Raw genomic sequence first — 26,667 nt, 5'->3', positions numbered from 1 at the left:
GTATTTGATCACCTACCAACCAGTAAGAATTCCGGCTCTCACAGACCTGTTAGTTTTTCTTTAAGAAGCCCTCCTGTTCTCCACTCATTACCTGTATTAACTGCACCTGTTTGAACTCGTTACCTGTATAAAAAGACACCTGTCCACACACTCAATCAAACAGACTCCAACATCTCCACAATGGCCAAGACCAGAGAGCTGTGTAAGGACATCAGGATAAAATTGTAGACCTGCACAAGGCTGGATGGGCTACAGGACAATAAGCAAGCAGCTTGGTGAGAAGGTAACAACTGTTGGCGCAATTATTAGAAAATGGAAGAAGTTCAAGATGACGGTCAATCACCTCGATCTGGGGCTCCATGCAAGATCTCACCTCGTGGGGCATCGAATGATCATGAGGAAGGTGAGATCAGCCCAGAACTACACGGCAGGACCTGGTCATTCTTTGGGGATGCTTTTCTGCAAAGGGGACAGGACGACTGCACCGTATTGACAGGGAGGGATGGATGGGGCCATGTATCGCGAGATGACCTTCTCCAAATGTAAAAATGTAAAAATGTGAGATCTTGGCCAACAACCTCCTTCCCTCAGTAAGAGTATTGAAGATGGGTCGTGGCTGGGTCTTCCAGCATGACAACGACCTGAAACACAACAGCCAGGCCAACTAAGGAGTGGCTCCGAAGAAGCATCTCAAGGTCCTGGAGTGGCTTAGCCAGTCTCCAGACCAGAACCCAATAGAACATCTTTGGAGGGGAGCTGAAAGTCCGTATTGCCCAGCGACAGCCCGAAACCTGAAGGATCGGAGAAGGTCTGTATGGAGGAGTGGGCCAAAATCCCTGCTGCAGTGTGTGCAAACCTGGTCAAGACCTACAGGAAACATATGATCTCTGTAATTGCAAACAAAGGTTTCTGTACCAAATATTAAGTTCTGCTTTTCTGATGTATCAAATACTTATGTCATGCAATAAAATGCAAATTATTACTTAAAAAATCATACAATGTGATTTTCTGATTTTTTGTTTTAGATTCCGTCTCTCACAGTTGAAGTGTACCTAGATAAAAAATTACAGACCTCTACATGTCTTTGTCAGTGAGGAAAACCTGCAAAATTGGCAGTGTATCAAATACTTGTTCTCCCCACTGTAGACACACTGGCTTTACTCAAAGCCAGTGGCATGTCATTAGTAAAGATTGAAAAAAGTAAGGGGCCTAGACAGCTGCCCAAATCCTGATTCTACCTGTATTATGTTGAGAGGCTTCCCATTAAAGAACAACCTCTGTGTTCTGTTAGACAGGTAACTCTTTATACACAATATAGCAGGGGGTGTAAAGCCACAACACACACGTTTTTTCCAGCAGCAGACTATGATTGATAATGTCAAAAGCCGCACTGAAGTCCTAATAAAACAGCCCCACAATCTTTTTATCATCAATTTCTTTCAGCCAATCATCAGTCATTGATTGAGAGGCACACCCTCCCCCCTCTCGGATTTCTCCTGACTCCCTACTGTCCTGTCCCGCTCGGTGAATGGAGAATCCATCGAGTTGGATAGCCATATGGGGGTATCTTGTCCGAAAGCCATGTTTCAGAAAAGCAGAGAATATTGCAGTTACGCAGAGTCCCATTGGTAGCAAATCCTTGATTGGGGCATCCATCTTATTATTATTGGGCCAATTGAATGGAGAGGGAAGAGGTGGCCGGTTTCCCTTTTGCCTTAATCTGGGATCCCCTCTCTTGCCTCTGTAAATTACAGAAATAGCTCAGGGCAGATGAGTGAAGTAGAAGCCGGAATTGGAGTAAGTAACTGCTGATCTGATGTTCAAAAGTTGTTGTCGGTTATAAGAAATTATAAGCGGATACATTTTGTGAAAATAAGTAAAAATAAACGCCAAAATAGCAACGTTGGGTCGAAGCTCGAAAACGTCGCCATCCAGTCCGGCGACATCTTAGGTCAGGAACTTGTTCTCAACTGGCTTACCTGGTTAAATAAAGGTGAAACAAAATAAATAAATAATAGTGAGAGGTTAGCATGTCTTGGGGATATGATCTTTGACCCTCTGTAACCTTCCACTCATCATTATTTACGATTCATTCAAGATTATCCATAATCATGGTAGCATCCACATTAATGTTGGGACCAAATACTAAAACTTTTGACTACTTTATTTATAAGAATCTTTAGGGGTGGCAATAATTTTAAGCCTTACCTTTTTGAGATGTTTAAAATGACTTGTTAAACTTTTTTTTTTTTGCATACAATATAGCTCAGTATTTGAATTATTGTTCATCTTTATCAAGGTGTCAATCATTTACCGGACCCCGCTGTACATACATACGCAAAATCTGCACAGCAGAGCAAATCACTTCAGATCAGTATAATCATATTTTTTTCAAATTTTATTTCACCTTTATTTAACCAGGTAAACCAGTTGAGAACAAGTTCTCATTTACAACTGCGACCTGGCCAAGATAAAGCAAAGCAGTGCGATCAAAAAAACAACAACACAGAGTTACATATGGGGTAAAAAAAAACAAATTCAAAAAATACAACAGAAATACATATAATATACAGTGTGCAAATTTAGCAAGTTATGGAGGTAAGGCAATAAAATAGGCTATAGTGCAAAAATTAATTACAATTTAGTATTAACACTGGAATGATGCTGCAAGAGATGATGTGCAAATAGAGATACTGGGGTACAAATGAGCAAATAAATAACAATATAGGGATGAGGAAGTTGGGCGGCTAATTTCAGATGGGCTGTGTACAGGTGCAGTGATCGGTAAGGTGCTCTGACAACTGATGCTTAAAGTTAGTGAGGGAGATAAGTGTCTCCAGCCAGAGATTTTGCAATTTGTTCCAGTCATTGGCAGCAGAGAACTGGAAGGAATTGCGGCCAAAGGAGGTTTGGCTTTGGGGATGACCAGTGAGATATACCCGCTGGAGCGTATCAGATTACCGGGTGGGTGTTGCTATGGTGACCAATGAGCTAAGATAAGGCGGGGATTTGCCTAGCAGTGATTTATAGATGGCCTGGAGCCAGTGGGTTTGATGACAATATGTAGTGAGAGGACCAGCCAACAAGAGCGTACAGGTCACAGTGGTGGGTATTATATGGGGGCTTTGGAGACAAAACGGATGGCACTGTGATAGACAACATCCAATTTGCTGAGTAGAGTGTTGGAGGCTATTTTGTAAATGACATCGCCAAGTGAAGGATCGGTAGGATAGTCAGTTTTACGAGGGCATGTTTGGCAGCATGAGTGAAGGAGGCTTTGTTGCGAAATAGGAAACCGATTCTAGATTTAACTTTGGATTGGAGATTCTTAATGTGAGTCTGGAAGGAGAGTTTACAGTTCAACCAGACACCTAGATATTTGTAAAGTTGTCCACATACTTCTAGGTCAGACCCATTTTCAGAGTAGTGATTCTAGTCGGGTGGGCGGGTGCAAGCAGCGTTCGGTTGAAGACGCAGCATTTAGTTTTACTAGTGTTTAAGAGCAGTTGGAGGCTACTGAAGGAGTGTTGTATGGAATTGAAGCTCGTTTGGAGGTTTGTTAACACAGTGTCCAATGAGGGCCAGATGTATACAAAATGGTGTCGTCTGCATAGAGGTGGATCTGAGAGTCACCAGCAGCAAAGAGCGACGCTGGCTGATATACACAGAGAAAATAGTTGGCCCAAGAATTGAACCCTGTGGCACCCCCATAGAGACTGCCATAGGTCCAGACAACAGGCCCTCCGATTTGACTACATTGAACTCTATCTGAGAAGTAGTTGGTGAACCAGGCGAGCAGTCATTTGAGAAACCAAGGCTATTTAGTCTGCCAATAAGAATGCGGTGGTTGACAGAGTCGAAAGCCTTGGCCAGGTCAAGAAAACGGCTGCACAGTACTGTCTATCTCGATCGCGGTTATAATATCGTTTAGGGACCTTGATGCGTGGCTGAAGTGCACCCGATGACCAGCTCGGAAACCGGATTGCATAGCGGAGAAGGTACGGTGGGATTCGAATGGTGGGGTGATCTTTTGATGTGACTTGGCTTTCAAAAACTTTTTGGAAAGGCAGGGCAGATGGATATGGGTCTGTAACAGTTTGGGTCTAGAGTGTTCACCCCCTTTGAAGAGGGGGATGACCGCGGCAGATTTCCAGTCTCTGGGTATCTCAGACGTTACCGAAAGAGAGAGGTTGAACAGGCTAGTAATAGGGTTGCGACAATTTCAGGCGGCTAGTTTTAGAGAAAGGGTCCAGATTGTCTAGCCCCAAGATGATTTTGTAGGGTCCAGATTTTGCAGTCTTTTTAGAACATCAGCTGTCTGGATTTGTGTGGAAGGAGAAGCGGGGGGCATGGGCAAGTTGCGTGGAGGGTGCAGAGCTGGTGGCGGGGGCAGTGTTTAGCCAGGTGGAAAGCATGGCCAGCCGTACAGCAAAATGCTTGTTGAAATTCTCGATTATTGTAGAATTTATCGGTGGTGATAGTGTTTCCTAGCCTCAGTGCAGTGGGCAGCTGGGAGGAAGTGCTCTTATTTTCCATGGACTTTACAGTGTCCCAAAACTTTTTTGGAGTTAGTGCTACAGGATGCAAATTTCTGTTTGAAAAAGTTAGCCTTTGCTTTCCTAACTGCTTGTGTGTATTGGTTCCTAACTCCCTGAAAAAGAGTTGCATATCGCGGGGCTATTTGATGCTAATGCAGTACGCCACAGGATGTTTTTGTGCTGGTCAGGAGCAGTCAAGTCTGAGGAGAACCAAGGGCTATATCTGTTCTTAGTTCTGTATTTTTTTGAATGGGGCATGTCTATTTAAGATTGAGAGGAAATTACTTTTAAAGAACAACCAGGCATCCTCTACTGACGGAATGAGATCTATATCCATCCAGGATACCTGGGCCAGGTCAATTAGGGTTGGCCTGCTCGCTGAAGTGTTTTTGGGAGTGTTTGACAGTGATGAGGGGTGGTCGTTTGACCGCGGACCGGTTACGGACGCAGGCAATAAGGCAGTGATCGCTGAGATCCTGTTGAAGACAGCGGAGGGGTGTATTTAGAGGGTAAGTTAGTCAGGATGATATCTATGAGGGGTACCCATGTTTACGGATTTAGGGTTGTACCTGGTAGGTTCGTTGATAATTTGTGTGAGATTGAGGGCATCTAGTTTAGATTGATGCTTTTCCTTCCCCTCCACTATGCGGTCCAACTCATCCAAACCATCTCGAGGTCGGGCTATTGGTGAGGCCAGGTCATCTGATGCAGCACTCCATCACTCTCATCAGTCAACAAGCTCTTACACAGCCTGGAGGTGTGTTTTTAGTCATTGTCCTGTTGAAAAAACAAATGGGATTGCGTGGAACACTGCAGAATGCTGTGGTACCAATGCTGGTTGCTGCGCTTGAATTTAAATAAATCACAGATGCGTCACCAGCAAAGCATCACGACACCATCACACCTCCTCCTCTATGCTTCACGGTGGGAACCACAAATGCGGAGATCATCCGCCACCTACTCTGCGTCTCACAAAGACACGGCGTTGTAACCAAAATTCTCAAATTTCACTCATCAGACCAAAGGACAGATTTCCACCGTCTAATGTCCATTGCTCGTGTTTGGCCTGAAGCATGGCTCTTTCTTCTTGGCTGGTGTCCTTTAGTAGTGGTTTCTGTTGCAGCAATTAGACCAAGAAGGCCTGATTCACACAGTCTCCGAACAGTAGATGCTGAGATGTGTCTGTTACTTGAACTCTATGAAGCATTTATTTGGGCTGCACCCTGAGGCAGTTAACTCTAATGAACTTATCCTGTGCAGCAGAGGTAACTCTGGCCCTCCCTTTCCTGTGGCAGTCCCCATGAGAGCCAAGTTTCATAATAGCGCTTGATGGTTTTTGCGACTGCACTTGGAAGAAACTGCCTTTCCAAAGTTCTTGAAATGTTCCAGACGATTAACTCATGTCTTAAAGTGCACGATGGACTGGTCGTTTCTATTTGCTTGTTTGAGCTGTTCTTGCCATAATATGGACTTCTGGTCTTTTACCAAATAGGGCTATATTCTTGGTATACCCCCTACCTTGTCAACAACACAACTGATTGGCTCAAATGCATTAAAGAGAGAAGAAATTCCACAAACTAATCTTTTAACAAGGCACACCTGTTAATTGAAATGTATTCCCTAGGTGACTACCTCATGAAGCTGGTTGAGAGAATGCCAAGAGGTGCAACGCTGTCATCAAGGCAAAGGGTGGCTATTTGAAGAATCTCAAATATACAATATGTTTTGATTTGTTTAACACTTTTTTGCTTGCTACATGATTCCATATGTGTTATTTCATAGTTTTGATGTTTTCACTATTATTCTACAATGTAGAAAACAGTAAAAATAAAGAAAAACCCTGGAATAGTAGGTCGTCCCACACTTTGACTGGTACTGTATATATTTCAAAAAGATTGGATACTGAGAAGTCTGGGTGGAAGTGGACAGGCCTGCATGGGGGAAATAAGGCTCAATGTTAAAGTATATTTGGAGGATAACTGATATAACACGCCTTTACACTAGTGGTTGGAGTGCTGGGTCTTTGTCGGCCTGAGAGAGAAATGCCAACAGTAAAATATGAGTTAGTAGTTGTTTCTAGTATGGACTAGCTGGTATAAAGTATAGTCTGACTTTCACATTCTTTTGCTAGAAAAGTGCTGGGTTGGTATAAATCAGCTGTTTGGTTTACTGTCTTTCAAACAAGTAAGGAAAATGGTATAAATGGCATGTTGTTTAGATAAATCCCATTGCGTTTATGACGGGGTGTTTCTATTTGGAGAGGGCTAAAAGCTAACAAAATATAAGTTAATGTCACCACATCACAGTCCGGACCACACATTGATGGGCCACAACTAAGCACCATTATTTATTACTATGAACAACTCATTACAGTTAGATAACATCACAGTAAAGAGACACACAGTAGAAAAAAACAAGAGAGACACAGTAGAAAAACAACAGAGACACAGTAGAAAAACAAGAGAGACACAGTAGAAAAACAAGAGAGAGACACAGTATGAAAAACAAGAGAGAGCACAGTAGAAAAACAAGAGAGACACAGCATAAAAAACAAGAGAGACACAGCATATAAAAACAAGAGAGACACAGTATAAAAACAAGAGAGGATACAGTATAAAAACAAGAGAGACAGTAGAAAAAACAAGAGAGACACAGTAGAAAAACAACAGAGACACAGAAAAACAAGAGAGACAGCAGTATAAAAACAAGAGAGATAGCAGTGTAAAAACAAGAGAGACAGTAGAAAAACAAGAGAGACACAGTAGAAAAAACAAGAGCGATACACAAGTATAAAAACAAGAGAGACACAATAGAAAAACAAGAGAGACACAGTATCAAAACAAGAGAGACAGATTAGTATAAAAAAAAAGAGAGACACAGTATAAAAACAAGAGAGACAGTAGAAAAACAAGAGAGACACAGTTGAAAAAACAAAAGAGACACAGTAGAAAAACAAGAGAGACACAGTAGAAAAACAAGAGAGACACAGTAGAAAAACAGGAGAGACACAGTATAAAAAATAAGAGAGACACAGTATAAAAAAAACAAGAGAGACACAGTATAAAAACAAGAGAGAGACAGTATAAAAACCAGAGAGACACAGTATAAAAACAAGAGAGGCACAGTATCAAAAACAAGAGAGACACAGTAGAAAAACAAAAGAGACACAGTAGAAAAACAAGAGAGACAGTAGAAAAACAGGAGAGACACAGGGGAAAAACAAGAGAGACATCAGTATAAAAACAAGAGAGAGACACAGAAAGAAAAACAAGAGAGACACAAGTATAAAAACAAGAGAGACACAGTTTTAAAACAATAGAGACACAGTAGAAAAACAAGAGAGACAGTAGAAAAACAGAAGAGACACAGTAGAAAAACAAGAGAGACAGTATAAAAACAAGAGAGAGACACAGTATAAAAAAACAAGAGAGAGACACAGTAGAAAAACAAGAGAGACACAGTATAAAAAACAAGAGAGAGACACAGTAGAAAAAACAAGAGAGAACACAGTAGAAAAACAAGAGAGACACAGTATTAAAACAATAGAGACACAGTAGAAAAAACAAGAGAGACAGTAGAAAAACAGAGAGACACAGTAGAAAAACAAGAGAGACGGTATAAAAACGAGAGAGAACACAGTAGAAAAACAAGAGAGCACAGTAGAAAAAACAAGAGAGACACAGTAGAAAAAACAAGAGAGATACAGTAGAAAAACAGGAGAGACAGAGTAGAAAAACAAGAGAGACACAGTATAAAAACAAGAGAGAACACAGCAGAAAAACAAGAGAAAGACACAGTAGAAAAACAAGAGAGACCAGTAGAAAAAACAGGAGAGATACAGTAGAAAAACAAGAGAGAGACAGTATAAAAACAAGAGAGACACAGTTTTAAAAACAATAGAGAACACAGTAGAAAACACAAGAGAGACAGTAGAAAAACAGGAGAGACACAGTAGAAAAAACAAGAGAGACAGTAGAAAAACAAGAGAGAGACACAGGAAAAACAAGAGAGACAACAAGTAGAAAAACAAGAGAGACACAGGAAAAACACGAGAGACAGAGTAGAAAAACAAGAGAGACACAGTATAAAAACAAGAGAGAGACACAGTAGAAAAAACAAGAGAGACACAGTAGAAAAAACAAGAGAGACACAAGTAGAAAAAACAGGAGAGACACAGTAGAAAAACAAGAGAGACACAGTGATAAAAACAAGAGAGACACAGTAGAAAAACAAGAGAGAGACAGTATAAAAACCAGAGAGACGCAGTATAAAAAACAAGAGAGACACAGTAGAAAAAGCAAGAGAGTAACACAGTAGAAAAAAACAAGAGAGACACAGTAGAAAAACAAGAGAGACAAAGTAGAAAAACAGGAGAGACACAGGGAAAAAACAAGAGAGACACAGTATAAAAACAAGAGAGAGACACAGTAGAAAAACAAGAGAGACACAGTAGAAAAACAAGAGAGACACACAGTAGAAAAACAAGAGAGAAAACAGTAGAAAAACAAGAGAGACAGTAGAAAACAGGAGACACAGTAGAAAAACAAGAGAGACAGTAGAAAAACAAGAGAGAGACACAGTAGAAAAACAAGAGAGACAAGCAGTAGAAAAACAGAGAGAGACACAGTAGAGAAAAAACAACAGAGACACAGTATAAAAAACAAGAGAGAGAACAGCAGTAGAAAAACAAGAGAGAAGTAGAAAAAACAAGAGAGACAGTAGAAAACAGGAGAGACACAGGAAAAACAAGAGAGACACAGTATAAAAACAAGAGAGACACAGTAGAAAAACAAAAGAGGCACAGAAGAAAAACAAGAGAGACAGGAAAAACAGGAGAGACACAGTGGAAAAACAAGAGAGACACAGTATAAAAACAGAGAGAGACACAGTAGAAAAACAAGAGAGACACAGTAAAAACAAGAGAGACACAGAATTAAAAACAATAGAGACACAGAAGAAAAAACAAGAGAGACAGTAGAAAAACAGGAGAGACAAGTAGAAAAAACAAGAGAGACAGTATAAAAACAAGAGAGAGACACAGTATAAAAACAAGAGAGAGACACAGTATAAAAAACAAGAGAGAGACACAGCAGAAAAACAAGAGAGACACAGTATAAAAAACAAGAGAGACACAGTTTTAAAACAATAGAGACACAGTAGAAAAACAAGAGAGACAGTAGAAAAACAGGAGAGACACAGTAGAAAAACAAGAGAGAAGATAAAAAACAAGAGAGAGACACAGGAGAAAAAGAGACACAGTAAAAACAAGAGAGAGACAGTATAAAAACATGAGAGAGACAGTATAAAAACAAGAGAGACACAGTAGAAAAACAAGAGAGACACAGTAGAAAAACAAGGAGAAAGTAGAAAAACAAGAGAGACAGTAGAAAAACAGGAGAGAGTGGAAAAAACAAGAGAGACACAGTATAAAAACAAGAGAGAGACACAGTATAAAAAACAAGAGAGACAGTAGCAAAACAAGAGAGACACAGTATAAAAACAAGTGACACAGTATAAAAACAAGAGAGACAGTAGAAAAGCAAGAGCGACCAGTTGAAAAAACAGGAGAGACACAGTAGAAAAAACAAGAGAGACACAGTAGAAAACAAGAGAGACACAGTTGAAAAACAGGAGAGACAGAGAAAAACAGGAGAGACACAGTATAAAAAACAAGAGAGACACAGTATAAAAAGCAAGAGACACATTAGAAAAAACAAGAGAGACAAATTAGAAAAACAAGAGAGACACAGTTGAAAAACAAGAGAGACACAGTAGAAAAAACAAGAGAGAGACACAGTAGAAAAACAAGAGAGACACAGTAGAAAAACAAGAGAGACAGAGAAAAACAGGAGAGACACAGTATAAAAAACAAGAGAGACAGTAGAAAAACAGGAGAGACACAGTATAAAAACAAGAGACACAGTATAAAAAACAAGAGAGACACAGAATAAAAAACAAGAGACACAGTATAAAAACAAGAGAGACACAGTATAAAAACAAGAGAGACACAGTAGAAAAACTAGAGAGACACAGTATAAAAAACAAGAGAGACACAGTATAAAAACAAGAGAGACAAAAACAACATCACAAAAAACAAACATTCTCATCAAATTCTCACAATATTCTCACAACAATATTCCCCCAATCCATCTTACCTTGAGCCTTGCATTGATGTATCAGTAAAACAAACAATCAATCCTTTTCAGAAAACTGAATCTATGGTGTCAGAACAAACAAACAGGAACACCCCAAAAACCAAACCCAAACACACTCCCCTCTGTCTCTCTTCCTCCTTGAGTGTGTGTGTGTGTGTCCAAAAGTTCCGCCAGACAAACAGAGAGCGCTAAAGACTGGCACCCCTGGTCAGTCAGACAGTAAGATGGGCAGACCAGGGTGGGTGATATTATCATGTGACGCCAGACAGAACGAGAGAGACGGACAGAAGGGAGGAAACGGGTACATCATGTTACATCATCTTCACCCTGGACGCCCCACTAACTGTGTGTGTGTGTGTGTGTGTTCTCTCTCTCTCTTTGGACGGGGGAAAAAGTGTCATGCTGGCGTGAAATGCTGGTGGGGTTTTACCGCAGCACGGCAAGGCCTGGACGACATGTCACACAGACCAAGAACCATACTCCCAATTATAGGACCACCGTGAGGGGTTAGGAAGGCTACAGTAGAGATAAGGCAGGTAGGCCTGAATCTAGAACTATATTAAGTATTTATTGAACCCTTATTTTACCAGGGCAGTTGACTGAGAACACATTCGCATTTACAGCAATGACCTGGGGAATAGTGGCAGGGGGAGGAATGAAGGCCAGTTGGAAGCTGGGGATGATTAGGTGGCCTGCTGGGAATTTAACCAGGACATGGGTGCTAACACCCCTACTTTACACACCTACAAGGTAAGGCTCCAATCACTGCCCTGGGGCATTGGGATCTTTTCTTTAGACCAGAGGAAAGAGTGCCTCCCTACTGGCCCTCCAACACCACTTTCCAGCAGCATCTGGTCTCCCATCCAGGGACCGACCCTGCTTAGCGCCAGAGTCCAACCAGCAGTGGGATGCAGGGTGGTATGCTGCTGGCATAGTTGGATGCAGCCCCTCATCTTGAGAGTAGGTGGGGTTGTAGGTTAGACCTGAATGTAGAGATAGGCGGCAGAATGGACAGTTGTCAAGACGTAGAGATAGGGCTGATGAATGGACAGTTGTCTAGACGTAGAGATAGGGCTGATAGAATGGACAGTTTCTAGACGTAGAGATAGGGCTGGTAGAATGGACAGTTGTCTAGACGTAGAGATAGGGCTGATAGAATGGACAGTAGTCTAGACGTAGAGATAGGGCTGATAGAATGGACAGTTGTCTAGACGTAGAGATAGGGCTGATAGAATGGACAGTTGCCTAGACGTAGAGAATGGGGCTGATAGAATGGACAGTTGTCTAGACGGAGATAGGGGCTGATAGAATGGACAGCTGTCTAGGGACGTAAGAGATAGGGCTGATAGAATGGACAGTTGTCTGGGACGAGATAGGGCTGGTAGAATGGACAGTTGCCTAGACGTAGAGATAGGGCTGATAGAATGGACAGTTGCCTAGACGTAGAGAATAGGGCTGATAGAATGGAAACATCCCTGAATCCACAGAGTGTGGATGGTGATGGTACTCCCCATATCTGAGGTCCCTCCAGTTAGTCACCATGTCTCTACGTTCCAGGTCCTGTGTGGAGAAAGTGGGTGGGGTATCAACGCCTGTTTACCTGGATATCACCTCTCAACGCCCGCTGTGTGGAAGTGTTGGGGGAGGTGGTGGTATCCCGCGCTGTTATGTTACCTGATATCACCTTGTCTCTATGTTCCAGGTCCTGTGTGGAGAGAGTGTTGGGGAGGTGGTGGTATCTAACGCCTGTTATGTTACCTGATATCACCATGCCTCTGACGCTGCCAGGTCCTGTGTGGAGAGAGTGTTGGGGGTAACTACCGTCACGGATCCCCCTGGAGCTGCTGCTCAGTGGTTCCAGGTCTACGCCCACGCGACTCTCTGGGCGCCACTGACAGGATCATTACCACCAACCCCGGGACTGTCTTGTCTCAGTCGGCACACCTGGTTCCATTGCCCTGATTAGAAGTGTATATATGGCCTTGTTCATTGTCTTGTGATTATTGCCCATGTCCGTTGGTCTCGTGAGTACGTGTGTTGTGCTTTGTTATTATGGGTCTCGTCTCGTGGATTGTGTAGAGTGTTACACTCGCTCTTTTTTGGGATACATCCTTTTGTATATATATACGTGTTTGTGTTGGCTGGAGTAATAAAACCCCTAATAATCGTATCCCCGCGCCCGGGCTGGAGCAAAAAACCCCCAATACGTATCCCCGCGCCTGTCTTCTAACCGTTATACAACGTGACACACAAGGTACAAATATACACGGGAGTTGCTTACCAAGATGACATTGAATGTCCCGGACTGGCCTAGCTACAGTAGGGACTTAAATCTGATGTAAATCGATGGCAAGACTTGAAAATGGCTGTCTAGCAAATGATCAATAACCATATTGACAGCTCTTGAAGATTTTATGTACAATATTGTACAATCCAGGTGTGCAAAGCTTTTAGAAACTTATCCAGAAAGACTCACACTGTAATCACTGGGCAAAGGTGATTCTAACATGTATTAAGGGGTGTGAATACTTATCTAATCAAGATTTATTGTTTGGTGTTTTATTTTCCATTATTTAAAAATATATATTTATTAATTGACATTACATAACATTTTGTGTAGATCATTGACAAAAAAACGACAATTAAATCCATTATAATCCCACTTTGAACACGACAAAAGTGTGGAACAAGTCAAGGGGGTGTGAATACTTTGTGAAGGCACTGTCCCCATCCTATAATGGTATGAACTGGTTTTATTTGGAAATAGCAATACCTTTAAACAATACCTTTTCTTTTTAGGAACGAAGAATCTGAAATACTTGAAATAACTTTATTAGGACGTTATTACCATAAGAGACTTTTTGGGGAGTTGTGATAATCTGTGTAAGAAAGCAGCTCACACACACACACACACACACACACACAGCACACACACACACACACACACTGTGCTTGTTGATACCACACACACACACGCCGGCAGCACACGCACACGCACACACACACACACACACACACTGTGTTGTTGATACCACACACGCACCGCACACACACACACACACACACACTGTGCTTGCTGATACCACACACACACACACACACATAACACGCACACGCACACACACACACACACACACACACTGTGCTTGTTGATACCACACACACACACACACACACACACACGCACACGACACACACAACACACACACACATACACACACACACACACACACACACACGGCTTGTTGACACCACACACACACACACACACACACACACACACGCACACGCACGCACACGCACACGCACACACACACACATACACACACACACACACACACACACACACACACACACACACACACACACACACACACACACACACACACACACACACACACACACACACACACACACACACACACACACACACACTGTGCTTGTTGATACCACACACACACACACACACACACGCACACGCACGCACACGCACACACACACACACAACACACACACACACACACACACACACACACACACACACACACACACACACACACACACACACACACACACACACACACACACACACACACACACACACGCACACGCAGTGCTTGGAGATACCTGGTGCTGTGCAACTGATAACTGGCTTGTGACTGGAGAGCCGGAGGATTACTAGAAATACTACTTACACGCTTTGAGGGAGGGGGCGTCCAGTCCTGTGTGGTGGTTATTTACTGCATCCCAAATGGCACCCTATTCACTATTTAGTGTGCCTTTTGACCAGGGGCCTATAGGGAATAGGGTACCCAGACTTTAAAGGTTTCATACACACTTAGAGGGGACCCATCTCGTCCAAAAAGTTTGCCAAAAAGAACCTGGATGATCATCAAGACTCTGGGAAGAACGTCTATGGATAGATGATTCAAAAGTATAACTTTTTGGACGACATGGTTCCAGTAATGCCTGGCGAAAACCAGACACTGCACTCCACAGTAAGAACATCATACCAAAGGATCAAGCATGGTGGTGGTGGTGTGATGGTTTGGGAGATGCTTGGTGCTTGCCTGAGGACCTGGACTACTTGCCTTTATAGAAGGAACCATCACATTCTGCTCTGTATCGGGAGAATTCTACAGGAGAATGTCAGGCCATCCGTCTGAGAGCTGAAGCTGAAGCTGCAGCTGGGTCATGCAGCAAAGACAATGATCCAAAACACACAATCAAGTACATGAAAATTGCTAAAAAGCAACAAATTGGATGGTTTGAATGGCCTAGTCAAAGTCCAGACCTAATCCAAATTGGAGATGGTTGGTGGCAGGACTGAAACGAAGCAGTTCATGCTTGAAACCCCACACGCCACTGAGTTAAAAGCAGTTCGGTATGGAAGAGTGGACCAAAATTCCTCCACAGCGACGTGAGAGACTGATCAACAACTACAGAGGAAGCATTTGGTTGGAGTCATTGCGAAAGCTAAAGGTGGCAACACCCAGTTATTGAGTGTAAAGGGGGCAATTACTTTTTCACACAGGGGAATTGGGTGTTGTATAACTTTGTTTATGAAATAAATGAACTAAATATGCAATTGTTGTGTTCTTTGTTTACTTATGTTCCCTTTATCTAATATTAGGTTTTGCTGAAGATCTGATAACATTCAGTATCACAAATATGCGAAATTAGAGAAAAATTAGGAAAGGGGCAAAACTTTTTCATAGCACTGTATATACTTGCTTTAAAAAACAAAAAGGTGTTTTATGTAACTGGATGGTGGTTGTGTCTGCATGATTAGGGACTCTCTGTTGGCTCCAGACATAATACGATCTGGCTCACTATTGTTGATAAGATAAGGGACTGCAGTGGGGGAAAAAAGTATTTACAGTCACACCACGCAAATTCTCCCACTTAAAAAGATGAGAGAGGCCTGTACTTTTTCATCATAGGTACATCGCCCAACTATGACAGACAAATTGAGAAACTTTTGTTATTGACCAAATACTTATTTTCCACCATAATTTGCAAATAAATTCATAAAAAATCCTACAATGTGATTTTCTGTAAAAAAAAATCTCATTTTGTCTGTCATAGCTGACGTACAGTACCGATATTTTCATCTTTTTTAAGTGGGGAGAACTTGGCACAATTGGTAGGCTGACTAAATCCTTTTTCCCCACTGTAAGACGAATACTGGCTCATATATTGTGAGGAAGGGCTACTAGTATAACTCTATCAGGATGTAATGGACACCTACCGCTCAAAAGTTTGGGGTCACTTAACAATTTCCCTTGTTTTCGAAATAAAATGCTGATAAAGGGCCTCTGTACGCCAATGTAGATATTCCATTTAAGAAATTACGCGGCTTCCAGCGTACAATAGCCATTTACAAACATTAACAATGTCTACGCTGTATTGCTGATCAATTTGAGACATTTCTAAGTGACCCAAACTTTTGAACGGGTGAAGAGTAGCTTTATATATACAATATACTAAGGCCATATAGGTTTATAGAGTACAATATGATACTAAGGCTGTATAGGTTTATAGAGACAATATGATACTAAGGCTGTATAGGTTTATAGAGACAATAGATATAAGGTATATAGGTTTATAGAGACAACATGATACTAAGGCTATATAGGTTTATAGAGACAATATGATACTAATGCTATATAGGTTTATAGAGACAATATGATACTAAGGCTATATAGGTTTATAGAGACAATACATACTAAAGGCTATATAGGTTTATAGAAGACAATACATACTGAGGCTATATAGGTTTATAGAGACAATATGATACTACAGGCTATATAGGTTTATAGAGACAATATGATACTAATGAGAAAAGTGTTACATATAGAGACAATATGATACTAAGGCTATATAGGTTTATAGAGACAAGTATGATACTAAGGCTGTATAGGTTTATAGAGACAATATGATACTAAGGCTATATAGGTTTAAATTAGAGACAATATGATACTAAGGCTATATAGGTTTATAGAGACAATATAGATACTAAGGCTATATAGGTTTATAGAGACAATATGGATACTAAGGCTATATAGGCTTATAGAGACAAATGATACTAAGGCTATATAGGCTTATAGAGACAATATGATACTAAGGCTATATGGGTTTATAGAGACAATATGATACGAAGGCTATATAGGCTTATAGTACACAACACTGATACTAAGGCTATATAGGTTTATAGAGCACAATATGATACTAAGGCTATATAGGTTTATAGAGACAATATGATACTAAGGCTATATAGGTTTATAGAGACAATATGATACTAAGGCTATATAGGTTTATAGAGACAATATGGATACTAAGGCTATATCGGCTTATAGAGACAATATGATACTAAGGCTGTATAGGCTTGTAGAGAAGACAATATGATACTAAGGCTATATAGGTTTATAGAGACAATATGGATACTAAGGCTATATAGGTTTATAGAGACAATATGATACTTAAGGCTATATAGGCTTATAGAGACAATATGATCAAGGCTATATAGGTTTATAGAGACAATATGATACTAAGGCTATATGGGTTTATAGAACAATAGCGATACTAAGGCTATATAGGTTTTATAGAGACAATATGATACTAAGGCTATATAGGTTTATAGAGACAATATGATACTAAGGCTATATAGGTTTATAGAGACAATATGATACTAAGGCTATATAGGTTTATAGAGACAATATGATACTAAGGCTATATAGGCATAGAGACAATATGATACTAAGGCTATATAGGTTTATAGAGACAATATGATACTAAGGCTATATAGGTTTATAGAGACAATATGATACTAAGGCTATATAGGTTTATAGAGACAATATGATACTAAGGCTATATAGGTTTATAGAGACAATATGATACTAAGGCTATAAGGTTTATAGAGACAATATATGATACTAAGGCTATATAGGTTTATAGAGACAATATGATACTAAGGCTGTATAACCATAGAGACAATATGATACTAAGGCTATATAGGTTTATAGAGACAATATGATACTAAGGCTATATAGGTTTATGAGAGACAATATGATACCCAAAAGGCTATATAGGTTTATAGAGACAATATGATACTAAGGCTATATAGGTTTATAGAGACAATATGATACCTAAGGCTATATAGGTTTATAGAGACAATATGGTGACTAAGGCTATATAGGTTTATAGAGACAATATGATACTAAGGCTATATAGGTTTATAGAGACAATATGATACTAAGGCTATATAGGTTTATAGAGACAATATGATACTAAGGCTATATAGGCATAGAGACAATATGATACTAAGGCTATATAGGTTTATAGAGACAATATGATACTAAGGCTATATAGGTTTATAGAGACAATATGATACTAAGGCTATATAGGTTTATAGGAGACAATATGATACTAAGGCTATAGGCTTATAGAGACAATATGATACTAAGGCTATATAGGTTTATAGAGACAATATGATACTAAGGCTATATAGGTTTATAGAGACAATATGATACTAAGGCTATATAGGTTTATAGAGACAATATGATACTAAGGCTATATAGGTTTATAGAGACAATATGATACTAAGGCTATATAGGTTTATAGAGACAATATGATACTAAGGCTGTATAGGTTTTATAGAGACAATATGATACTAAGGCTATATAGGTTTATAGAGACAATATGATACTAAGGCTATATAGGTTTATAGAGACAATATGATACTAAGGCTATATCGGTTTATAGAGACAATATGATACTAAGGCTGTATAGGTTTATAGAGACAATATGATACTAAGGCTATATAGGTTTATAGAGACAATATGATACTAAGGCTATATAGGTTTATAGAGACAATATGATACTAAGGCTATATCGGTTTATAGAGACAATATGATACTAAGGCTATATCGGTTTATAGAGACAATATGATACTAAGGCTATATAGGTTTATAGAGACAATATGATACTAAGGCTATATAGGTTTATAGAGACAATATGATACTAAGGCTATATAGGTTTATAGAGACAATATGATACTAAGGCTATATAGGTTTATAGAGACAATATGATACTAAGGCTGTATAGGTTTATAGAGACAATATGATACTAAGGCTATATAGGTTTATAGAGACAATATGATACTAAGGCTATATAGGTTTATAGAGACAATATGATACTAAGGCTATATCGGTTTATAGAGACAATATGATACTAAGGCTATATCGGTTTATAGAGACAATATGATACTAAGGCTATATAGGTTTATAGAGACAATATGATACTAAGGCTATATAGGTTTATAGAGACAATATGATACTAAGGCTATATAGGTTTATAGAGACAATATGATACTAAGGCTATATAGGTTTATAGAGACAATATGATACTAAGGCTATATAGGTTTATAGAGACAATATGATACTAAGGCTATATAGGTTTATAGAGACAATATGATACTAAGGCTATATAGGTTTATAGAGACAATATGATACTAAGGCTATATAGGTTTATAGAGACAATATGATACTAAGGCTATATAGGTTTATAGAGACAATATGATACTAAGGCTATATAGGCTTATAGAGACAATATGATACTAAGGCTATATAGGTTTATAGAGACAATATGATACTAAGGCTATATAGGTTTATAGAGACAATATGATACTAAGGCTATATAGGTTTATATAGACAATATGATACTAAGGCTATATAGGTTTATAGAGACAATATGATACTAAGGCTATATAGGTTTATAGAGACAATATGATACTAAGGCTATATAGGTTTTATAGAGACAATATGATACTAAGGCTATATAGGTTTATAGAGACAATATGATACTAAGGCTATATAGGTTTATAGAGACAATATGATACTAAGGCTATATAGGTTTATAGAGACAATATGATACTAAGGCTATATAGGTTTATAGAGACAATATGATACTAAGGCTATATAGGTTTATAGAGACAATATGATACTAAGGCTATATAGGTTTATAGAGACAATATGATACTAAGGCTATATCGGTTTATAGAGACAATATGATACTAAGGCTGTATAGGTTTATAGAGACAATATGATACTAAGGCTATATAGGTTTATAGAGACAATATGATACTAAGGCTATATAGGTTTATAGAGACTATATGATACTAAGGCTATATCGGTTTATAGAGACAATATGATACTAATGCTATATAGGTTTATAGAGACAATATGATACTACTTCTGTGGGGATGCGTCCCCAATGGCTCCCCTATTCCATATACGGTGCGCTACTTTTGACATGAGCCCTTTATTATCTGTATTATTTATCATCTTAGATTCTCCGGCTGACCCCATAGGAGAACCCTTTTTGGTTCCCTCTGTGGAAAGGGTTCTATGTGGAACTCAAAAGCGTTCTACCTGGAACCAAAAAAGGGTTCTTCAAAGGGTTCTCCAATGGGCACAGTTGAAGAACCCTTTTAGGTTCTAGGTTAGCGCATTGTTTTCTAAGAGTGTAGGTCTTCTGCTCAGTATGAGAAGGTGTTACTGTACATGTGATCGTCTGGGACTCTTCCCTGTGTAGTGTCAGTGAAGGATGTTACTGTATTGTAATAGAAAATAGGCCTAAATCTGTGTGGATGCATCCCAAATCGCACCCTATTCCATATATAGTGCACTGCTTTTTTTGACCAGAGCCCAAATGGTGCACTACAACAGTAGATAAAGAGAATATGGTTCCATTTGGGACCCACTGTGTGATTCTCCTGGTTCCTGTGTAGTGTGGTGGAGACGTTCAGTGTGGTAGAGACGTTCAGTGTGATTCTCCTGGTTCCTGTGTAGTGTGGTGGAGACGTTCAGTGTGGTAGAGACGTTCAGTGTGATTCTCCTGGTTCCTGTGTAGTGTGGTAGAGACGTTCAGTGTGGTAGAGACGTTCAGTGTGATTCTCCTGGTTCCTGTGTAGTGTGGTAGAGACGTTCAGTGTGATTCTCCTGGTTCCTGTGTAGTGTGGTAGAGACGTTCAGTGTGATTCTCCTGGTTCCTGTGTAGTGTGGTAGAGACGTTCAGTGTGTGTCACGATCGTCTAAGGAAGCGGACCAAGGCGCAGCGTGTTGAGCGAACATGTTGACTTTATTAAATTAAAGCAACCACGAAACAACAAAACAAATGACGATACGTGAAGTCCTCTGTACACTGACAGAACATGGAACAAAACCCACAACCCCAAGGTGAAAACACACAGTTTAATATGGCTCCCAATCAGAGATAACTGAGCCGACAGCTGACACTCGTTACCACTGATTGGGAGTCACACGAACAACCAAGACAACACACCCAAAGACAACCAACCAAAACACAACAAAACGAACACACCCTGGCTCAACATACAAAGTCCCGGAGCCAGAGCGTGACAGTACCCCCTAAAGGCGCGGACTGCGACCGCGCCTCAAAAACCCCAAACAGGGGAGGGCTGGGTGGGTGTTGCTCCTCGGAGGCGGCTCCGGCTCGGGCTTGACCACCACCCTTCCTCAATCCCCCGTAAGCGCCCCCGGTCCGATCCGACCCAGCTGGTAGGATCTGGACTGACGACGCGTACCCCTGGCTTGGCGCGTGAGGCAGAAACGGACCGGACCTGGCTGGACGATACGCACCTAGGCTTGATGCGTGGGCCGAACGGGCCTCACCAGGCTGACGACTGCATCCCTGGCTTGGTGCGAGTAGCAGGAATGGGCTGGATCAGGCTGACGGCTCGCACCCTTGTCTTGGTGCGAATAGCAGGACGAGCTGAACCAGGCTGACGACTCGCACCCCCTGGCTTGGTGCGAGTAGCAGGAACGGGCTGGACCAGGCCGACGACGCACCCCGTAGGCTTCGTGGCGTGGAGCAGGAACAGGCCGGGCAGGGCTGTCGACGCACACCGTAGACTTGGTGCGTAGAGCAGGAACAGGCCGGGCAGGGCTGTCGACGCACACCGTAGACTTGATGCGTAGAGCAGGAACAGGCCGGGCAGGGCTGTCGACGCACACCGTAGACTTGATGCGTAGAGCAGAACAGGCCGGGCAGGGCTGTCGACGCACACCGTAGACTTGGTGCGTAGAGCAGGAACAGGCCGGGCAGGGGCTGTCGACGCACACCGTAGACTTGGTGCGTAGAGCAGAACAGGCCGGGCAGGGCTGTCGACGCACACCGTAGACTTGGTGCGTAGAGCAGGAACAGGCCGGGCAGGGCTGTCGACGCACACCGTAGACTTGGTGCGTAGAGCAGGAACAGGCCGGGCAGGGCTGTCGACGCACACCGTAGACTTGATGCGTAGAGCAGGAACAGGCCGGGCTGGGCTGGCGACGCACACCGTAGACTTGGTGCGTAGAGCAGGAACAGGCCGGGCAGGGCTGTCGACGCACACCGTAGACTTGATGCGTAGAGCAGGAACAGGCCGGGCAGGGCTGTCGACGCACACCGTAGACTTGATGCGTAGAGCAGGAACAGGCCGGGCAGGGCTGTCGACGCACACCATAGACTTGGTGCGTAGAGCAGGAACAGGCCGGGCAGGGCTGTCGACGCACACCGTAGACTTGGTGCGTAGAGCAGGAACAGGCCGGGCAGGGCTGTCGACGCACACCGTAGACTTGATGCGTAGAGCAGGAACAGGCCGGGCTGGGCTGGCGAACGCACACCGTAGGTTCTGTGCGTGGAGCAGGAACAGGCCGGGCAGGGCTGTCGACGCACACCGTAGACTTGATGCGTAGAGCAGGAACAGGCCGGGCTGGGCTGGCGACGCACACCGTAGGTTCTGTGCGTGGAGCAGGAACAGGCCGGGCTGGGCTGGCGACGCACACCGTAGACTTGATGCGTAGAGCAGGAACAGGCCGGGCAGGGCTGTCGACGCACACCGTAGACTTGGTGCGTAGAGCAGGAACAGGCCGGGCAGGGCTGTCGACGCACACCGTAGACTTGGTGCGTGGAGTAGGAACAGGCCGGTCCATACTGGGAACACACACCACTGGCCTTAACCGGGGATCAGGAACGGGCCGGAACGGACTGGTAACACACCTCAGTCTCTCACGCCGTGCCTCAACTACTTCCCTCCCTCTACTCGCCAATGGCTCCCGTAATCCGGTAGCCTTCTCTCCACGTCTCCCTGTGGCAGCCTCCTGCTGCCCAGCCGCCCAAGCCATGTGCCCCCCCCAAAAAACGTTTTGGGGTTGCCTCTCGTCCTTCCGACGATGGCCCTGCTGACGCCGTTGCTCCTCTCTCGCCAGGGCCTTGATCCTCCCCCAAGGTCCCTTGCCCCGAGCATGTCCTCCCAGGACCACGATTTGCCCACCTGGGCCATCGCCAGCCTCTCGATCTCCTTACCCGGCGCTTCCTCCCATGTCCAGTCTCCTTGCTCCTGGACACGCTGCTTGGTCCTTTTTTGGTGGGTTTTTCTGTCACGATCGTCTAAGGAAGCGGACCAAGGCGCAGCGTGTTGAGCGAACATGTTGACTTTATTAAATTAAAGCAACCACGAAACAACAAAACAAATGACGATACGTGAAGTCCTCTGTGACACTGACAGAACATGGAACAAAAACCCACAACCCCAAGGTGAAAACACACAGTTTAAATATGGCTCCCAATCAGAGATAACGAGCCGACAGCTGACACTCGTTACCACTGATTGGGAGTCACACGAACAACCAAGACAACACACCCAAAGACAACCAACCAAAACACAACAAAACGAACACACCCTGGCTCAACATACAAAGTCCCGGAGCCAGAGCGTGACAGTGTGATTCTCCTGGTTCCTGTGTAGTGTGGTAGAGACGTTCAGTGTGATTCTCCTGGTTCCTGTGTAGTGTGGTAGAGACGTTCAGTGTGATTCTCCTGGTTCCTGTGTAGTGTGGTGGAGACGTTCAGTGTGATTCTCCTGGTTCCTGTGTAGTGTGGTAGAGACGTTCAGTGTGATTCTCCTGGTTCCTGTGTAGTGTGGTGGAGACGTTCAGTGTGGTGGAGACGTTCAGTGTGGTGGAGACGTTCAGTGTGATTCTCCTGGTTCCTGTGTAGTGTGGTAGAGACGTTCAGTGTGATTCTCCTGGTTCCTGTGTAGTGTGGTAGAGACGTTCAGTGTGATTCTCCTGGTTCCTGTGTAGTGTGGTGGAGACGTTCAGTGTGGTAGAGACGTTCAGTGTGATTCTCCTGGTTCCTGTGTAGTGTGGTAGAGACGTTCAGTGTGATTCTCCTGGTTCCTGTGTAGTGTGGTAGAGACGTTCAGTGTGATTCTCCTGGTTCCTGTGTAGTGTGGTGGAGATGTACAGTAGGAGATGAAGTATTTCACACCCCACTGTTGGTATTTCAGACCTAGACACACACACACACACAAACGCATGGGGGTATAGAGTGGACCAAAAACACTGGTCTGGACCGCAACTGAACCGGCACGAACTCACAATGTACTCATACAAGAACAGTGTATTATAGCAGTGATTCTCCAACCTCTCCTCAGGGACCCCCAGCCGTTCTCCAACCTCTCCTCAGGGACCCCCAGCCGTTCTCCAACCTCTCCTCAGGGACCCCCAGCCGTTCTCCAACCTCTCCTCAGGGACCCCCAGCCGTTCCAAACCTCTCCTCAGGGACCCCCAGCCGTTCTCCAACCTCTCCTCAGGGACCCCCAGCCATTCTCCAACCTCTCCTCAGGGACCCCCAGCCGTTCTCCAACCTCTCCTCAGGACCCCCAGCCGTTCTCCAACCTCTCCTCAGGACCCCCAGCCGTTCTCCAACCTCTCCTCAGGACCCCCAGTCGTTCTCCAACCTCTCCTCAGGACCCCCAGCCGTTCTCCAACCTCTCCTCAGGACCCCCAGCCGTTCCAAACCTCTCCTCAGGACCCCCAGCCGTTCCAAACCTCTCCTCAGGACCCCAGCCGTTCCAAACCTCTCCTCAGGACCCCCAGCCGTTCTCCAACCTCTCCTCAGGACCCCCAGCCATTCCAAACCTCTCCTCAGGACCCCCAGCCATTCTCCAACCTCTCCTCAGGACCCCCAGCCGTTCTCCAACCTCTCCTCAGGGACCCCCAGCCGTTCTCCAACCTCTCCTCAGGGACCCCCAGCCGTTCTCAACCTCTCCTCAGGGACCCCCCAGCCGTTCTCCAACCTCTCCTCAGGGACCCCCAGCCGTTCTCCAACCTCTCCTCAGGGACCCCCAGCCGTTCTCCAACCTCCTGATCTATAATAGGATCTCTATGGTACTGATGGGGTCCTCAAGGAGAGGTTTATCTATAATAGGATCTCTATGGTACTGATGGGATCCTCAAGGAGAGGTTTATCTATAATAGGATCTCTATGGTACTGATCGGATCCTCAAGGAGAGGTTTATCTATAATAGGATCTCTATGGTACTGATGGGGTCCTCAAGGAGAGGTTTATCTATAATAGGATCTCTATGGTACTGATCGGATCCTCAAGGAGATGTTTATCTATAATAGGATCTCTATGGTACTGATGGGGTCCTCAAGGAGAGGTTTATCTATAATAGGATCTCTATGGTACTGATGGGGTCCTCAAGGAGAGGTTTATCTATAATAGGATCTCTATGGTACTGATGGGGTCCTCAAAGAGAGGTTTATCTATAATAGGATCTCTATGGTACTGATGGGGTCCTCAAGGAGAGGTTTATCTATAATAGGATCTCTATGGTACTGATGGGGTCCTCAAGGAGAGGTTTATCTATAATAGGATCTCTATGGTACTGATGGGGTCCTCAAGGAGAGGTTTATCTATAATAGGATCTCTATGGTACTGATGGGGTCCTCAAGGAGAGGTTTATCTATAATAGGATCTCTATGGTACTGATCGGATCCTCAAGGAGAGGTTTATCTATAATAGGATCTCCATGGTACTGATCGGATCCTCAAGGAGAGGTTTATCTATAATAGGATCTCTATGGTACTGATCGGATCCTCAAGGAGAGGTTTATCTATAATAGGATCTCCATGGTACTGATCGGATCCTCAAGGAGAGGTTTATCTATAATAGGATCTCTATGGTACTGATCGGATCCTCAAGGAGAGGTTTATCTATAATAGGATCTCTATGGTACTGATGGGGTCCTCAAGGAGAGGTTTATCTATATTAGGATCTCTATGGTACTGATGGGGGTCCCATTCTACTCTTGTTCAGTCCCCCTCAGTGATTCCAAAGTGATTGGTATGGCAGAGAAAAGGCCTGTAGCTGAAACCCATATCCAGTAGATACTGGCGGCAGGTAGCTTAGTGGTTAAGAGCGTTGTGCCAGTACCCGAAAGGTCGCTGGTTCTAATCCCGGAGCCGACTAGGTGAAAAATCTGTCGATGTGCCCTTGAGCAAGGCACTTAACCCTAATCGCTCTGGATAAGAGCGTCTGCTAAATGACTAAAATGTAAAAATGTAATACTGATGGTACTGCTATATTTAACCAGTAGAGGGCGCCATCCTCCTGAAATACACCTTGATGGAATATCAGTTCCAGTTGGAACGACTGTACTTTACACACTGTCTGACCTGTGTGTTAGTCCAATGTCAACTGCAGTGTCCAACCTATAAATATCCACTGGTGTTATTTTCAAGAACAGCCAAGTATCATAAAATGCATTGCTATGTGTTGGTACAATGTCATAGGGCTGTTTTATCTCACAGAGAATGTAGAGAGAAATTTAGACAATAATAATTCATATTTAACACACGGAAATCCCTCACATTCCTGTCCACTCCCTTTCTCTGTCCATCTCTCTCACATACACACACAACAGGAATCTCCCATTGTACTCTCTCATCTGGATTTTTTAAAAATATATATATTTTGCCCCCAACAAAATATCTAGGACATCCTTATTTTGGGTCACTCGGTAAATTATTGGCAAAGAAAACTTGTGAAATGAAATATACAAAGTTACCTTCCTTTCTCATTTGCATATGCTGATCATTGCCTCTGTGCCGACTCAACCGACA

General features: G+C 42.9%; 1 protein-coding gene across 1 annotated transcript in view; it reads left to right on the top strand.

The window, feature by feature from the left end:
• LOC121550968 (neuronal calcium sensor 1) overlaps nucleotides 1-26,667 on the top strand; it is an 84,128-nt gene that overhangs the window by 9,850 nt on the left and 47,611 nt on the right. Inside the window, exons 2-4 of the mRNA XM_045226987.1 lie at nucleotides 23,674-23,751; nucleotides 23,839-23,898; nucleotides 23,986-24,002. Of these exons, the coding sequence (XP_045082922.1) occupies nucleotides 23,674-23,751; nucleotides 23,839-23,898; nucleotides 23,986-24,002 (155 nt within the window). The remainder of the gene's footprint in view (nucleotides 1-23,673; nucleotides 23,752-23,838; nucleotides 23,899-23,985; nucleotides 24,003-26,667) is intronic.

The sequence above is a fragment of the Coregonus clupeaformis genome, chromosome 18, assembly GCF_020615455.1.
Source record: "Coregonus clupeaformis isolate EN_2021a chromosome 18, ASM2061545v1, whole genome shotgun sequence".
Lineage (NCBI taxonomy): Eukaryota > Metazoa > Chordata > Actinopteri > Salmoniformes > Salmonidae > Coregonus > Coregonus clupeaformis.
This window is presented reverse-complemented; position numbering and strand designations above follow the sequence as displayed.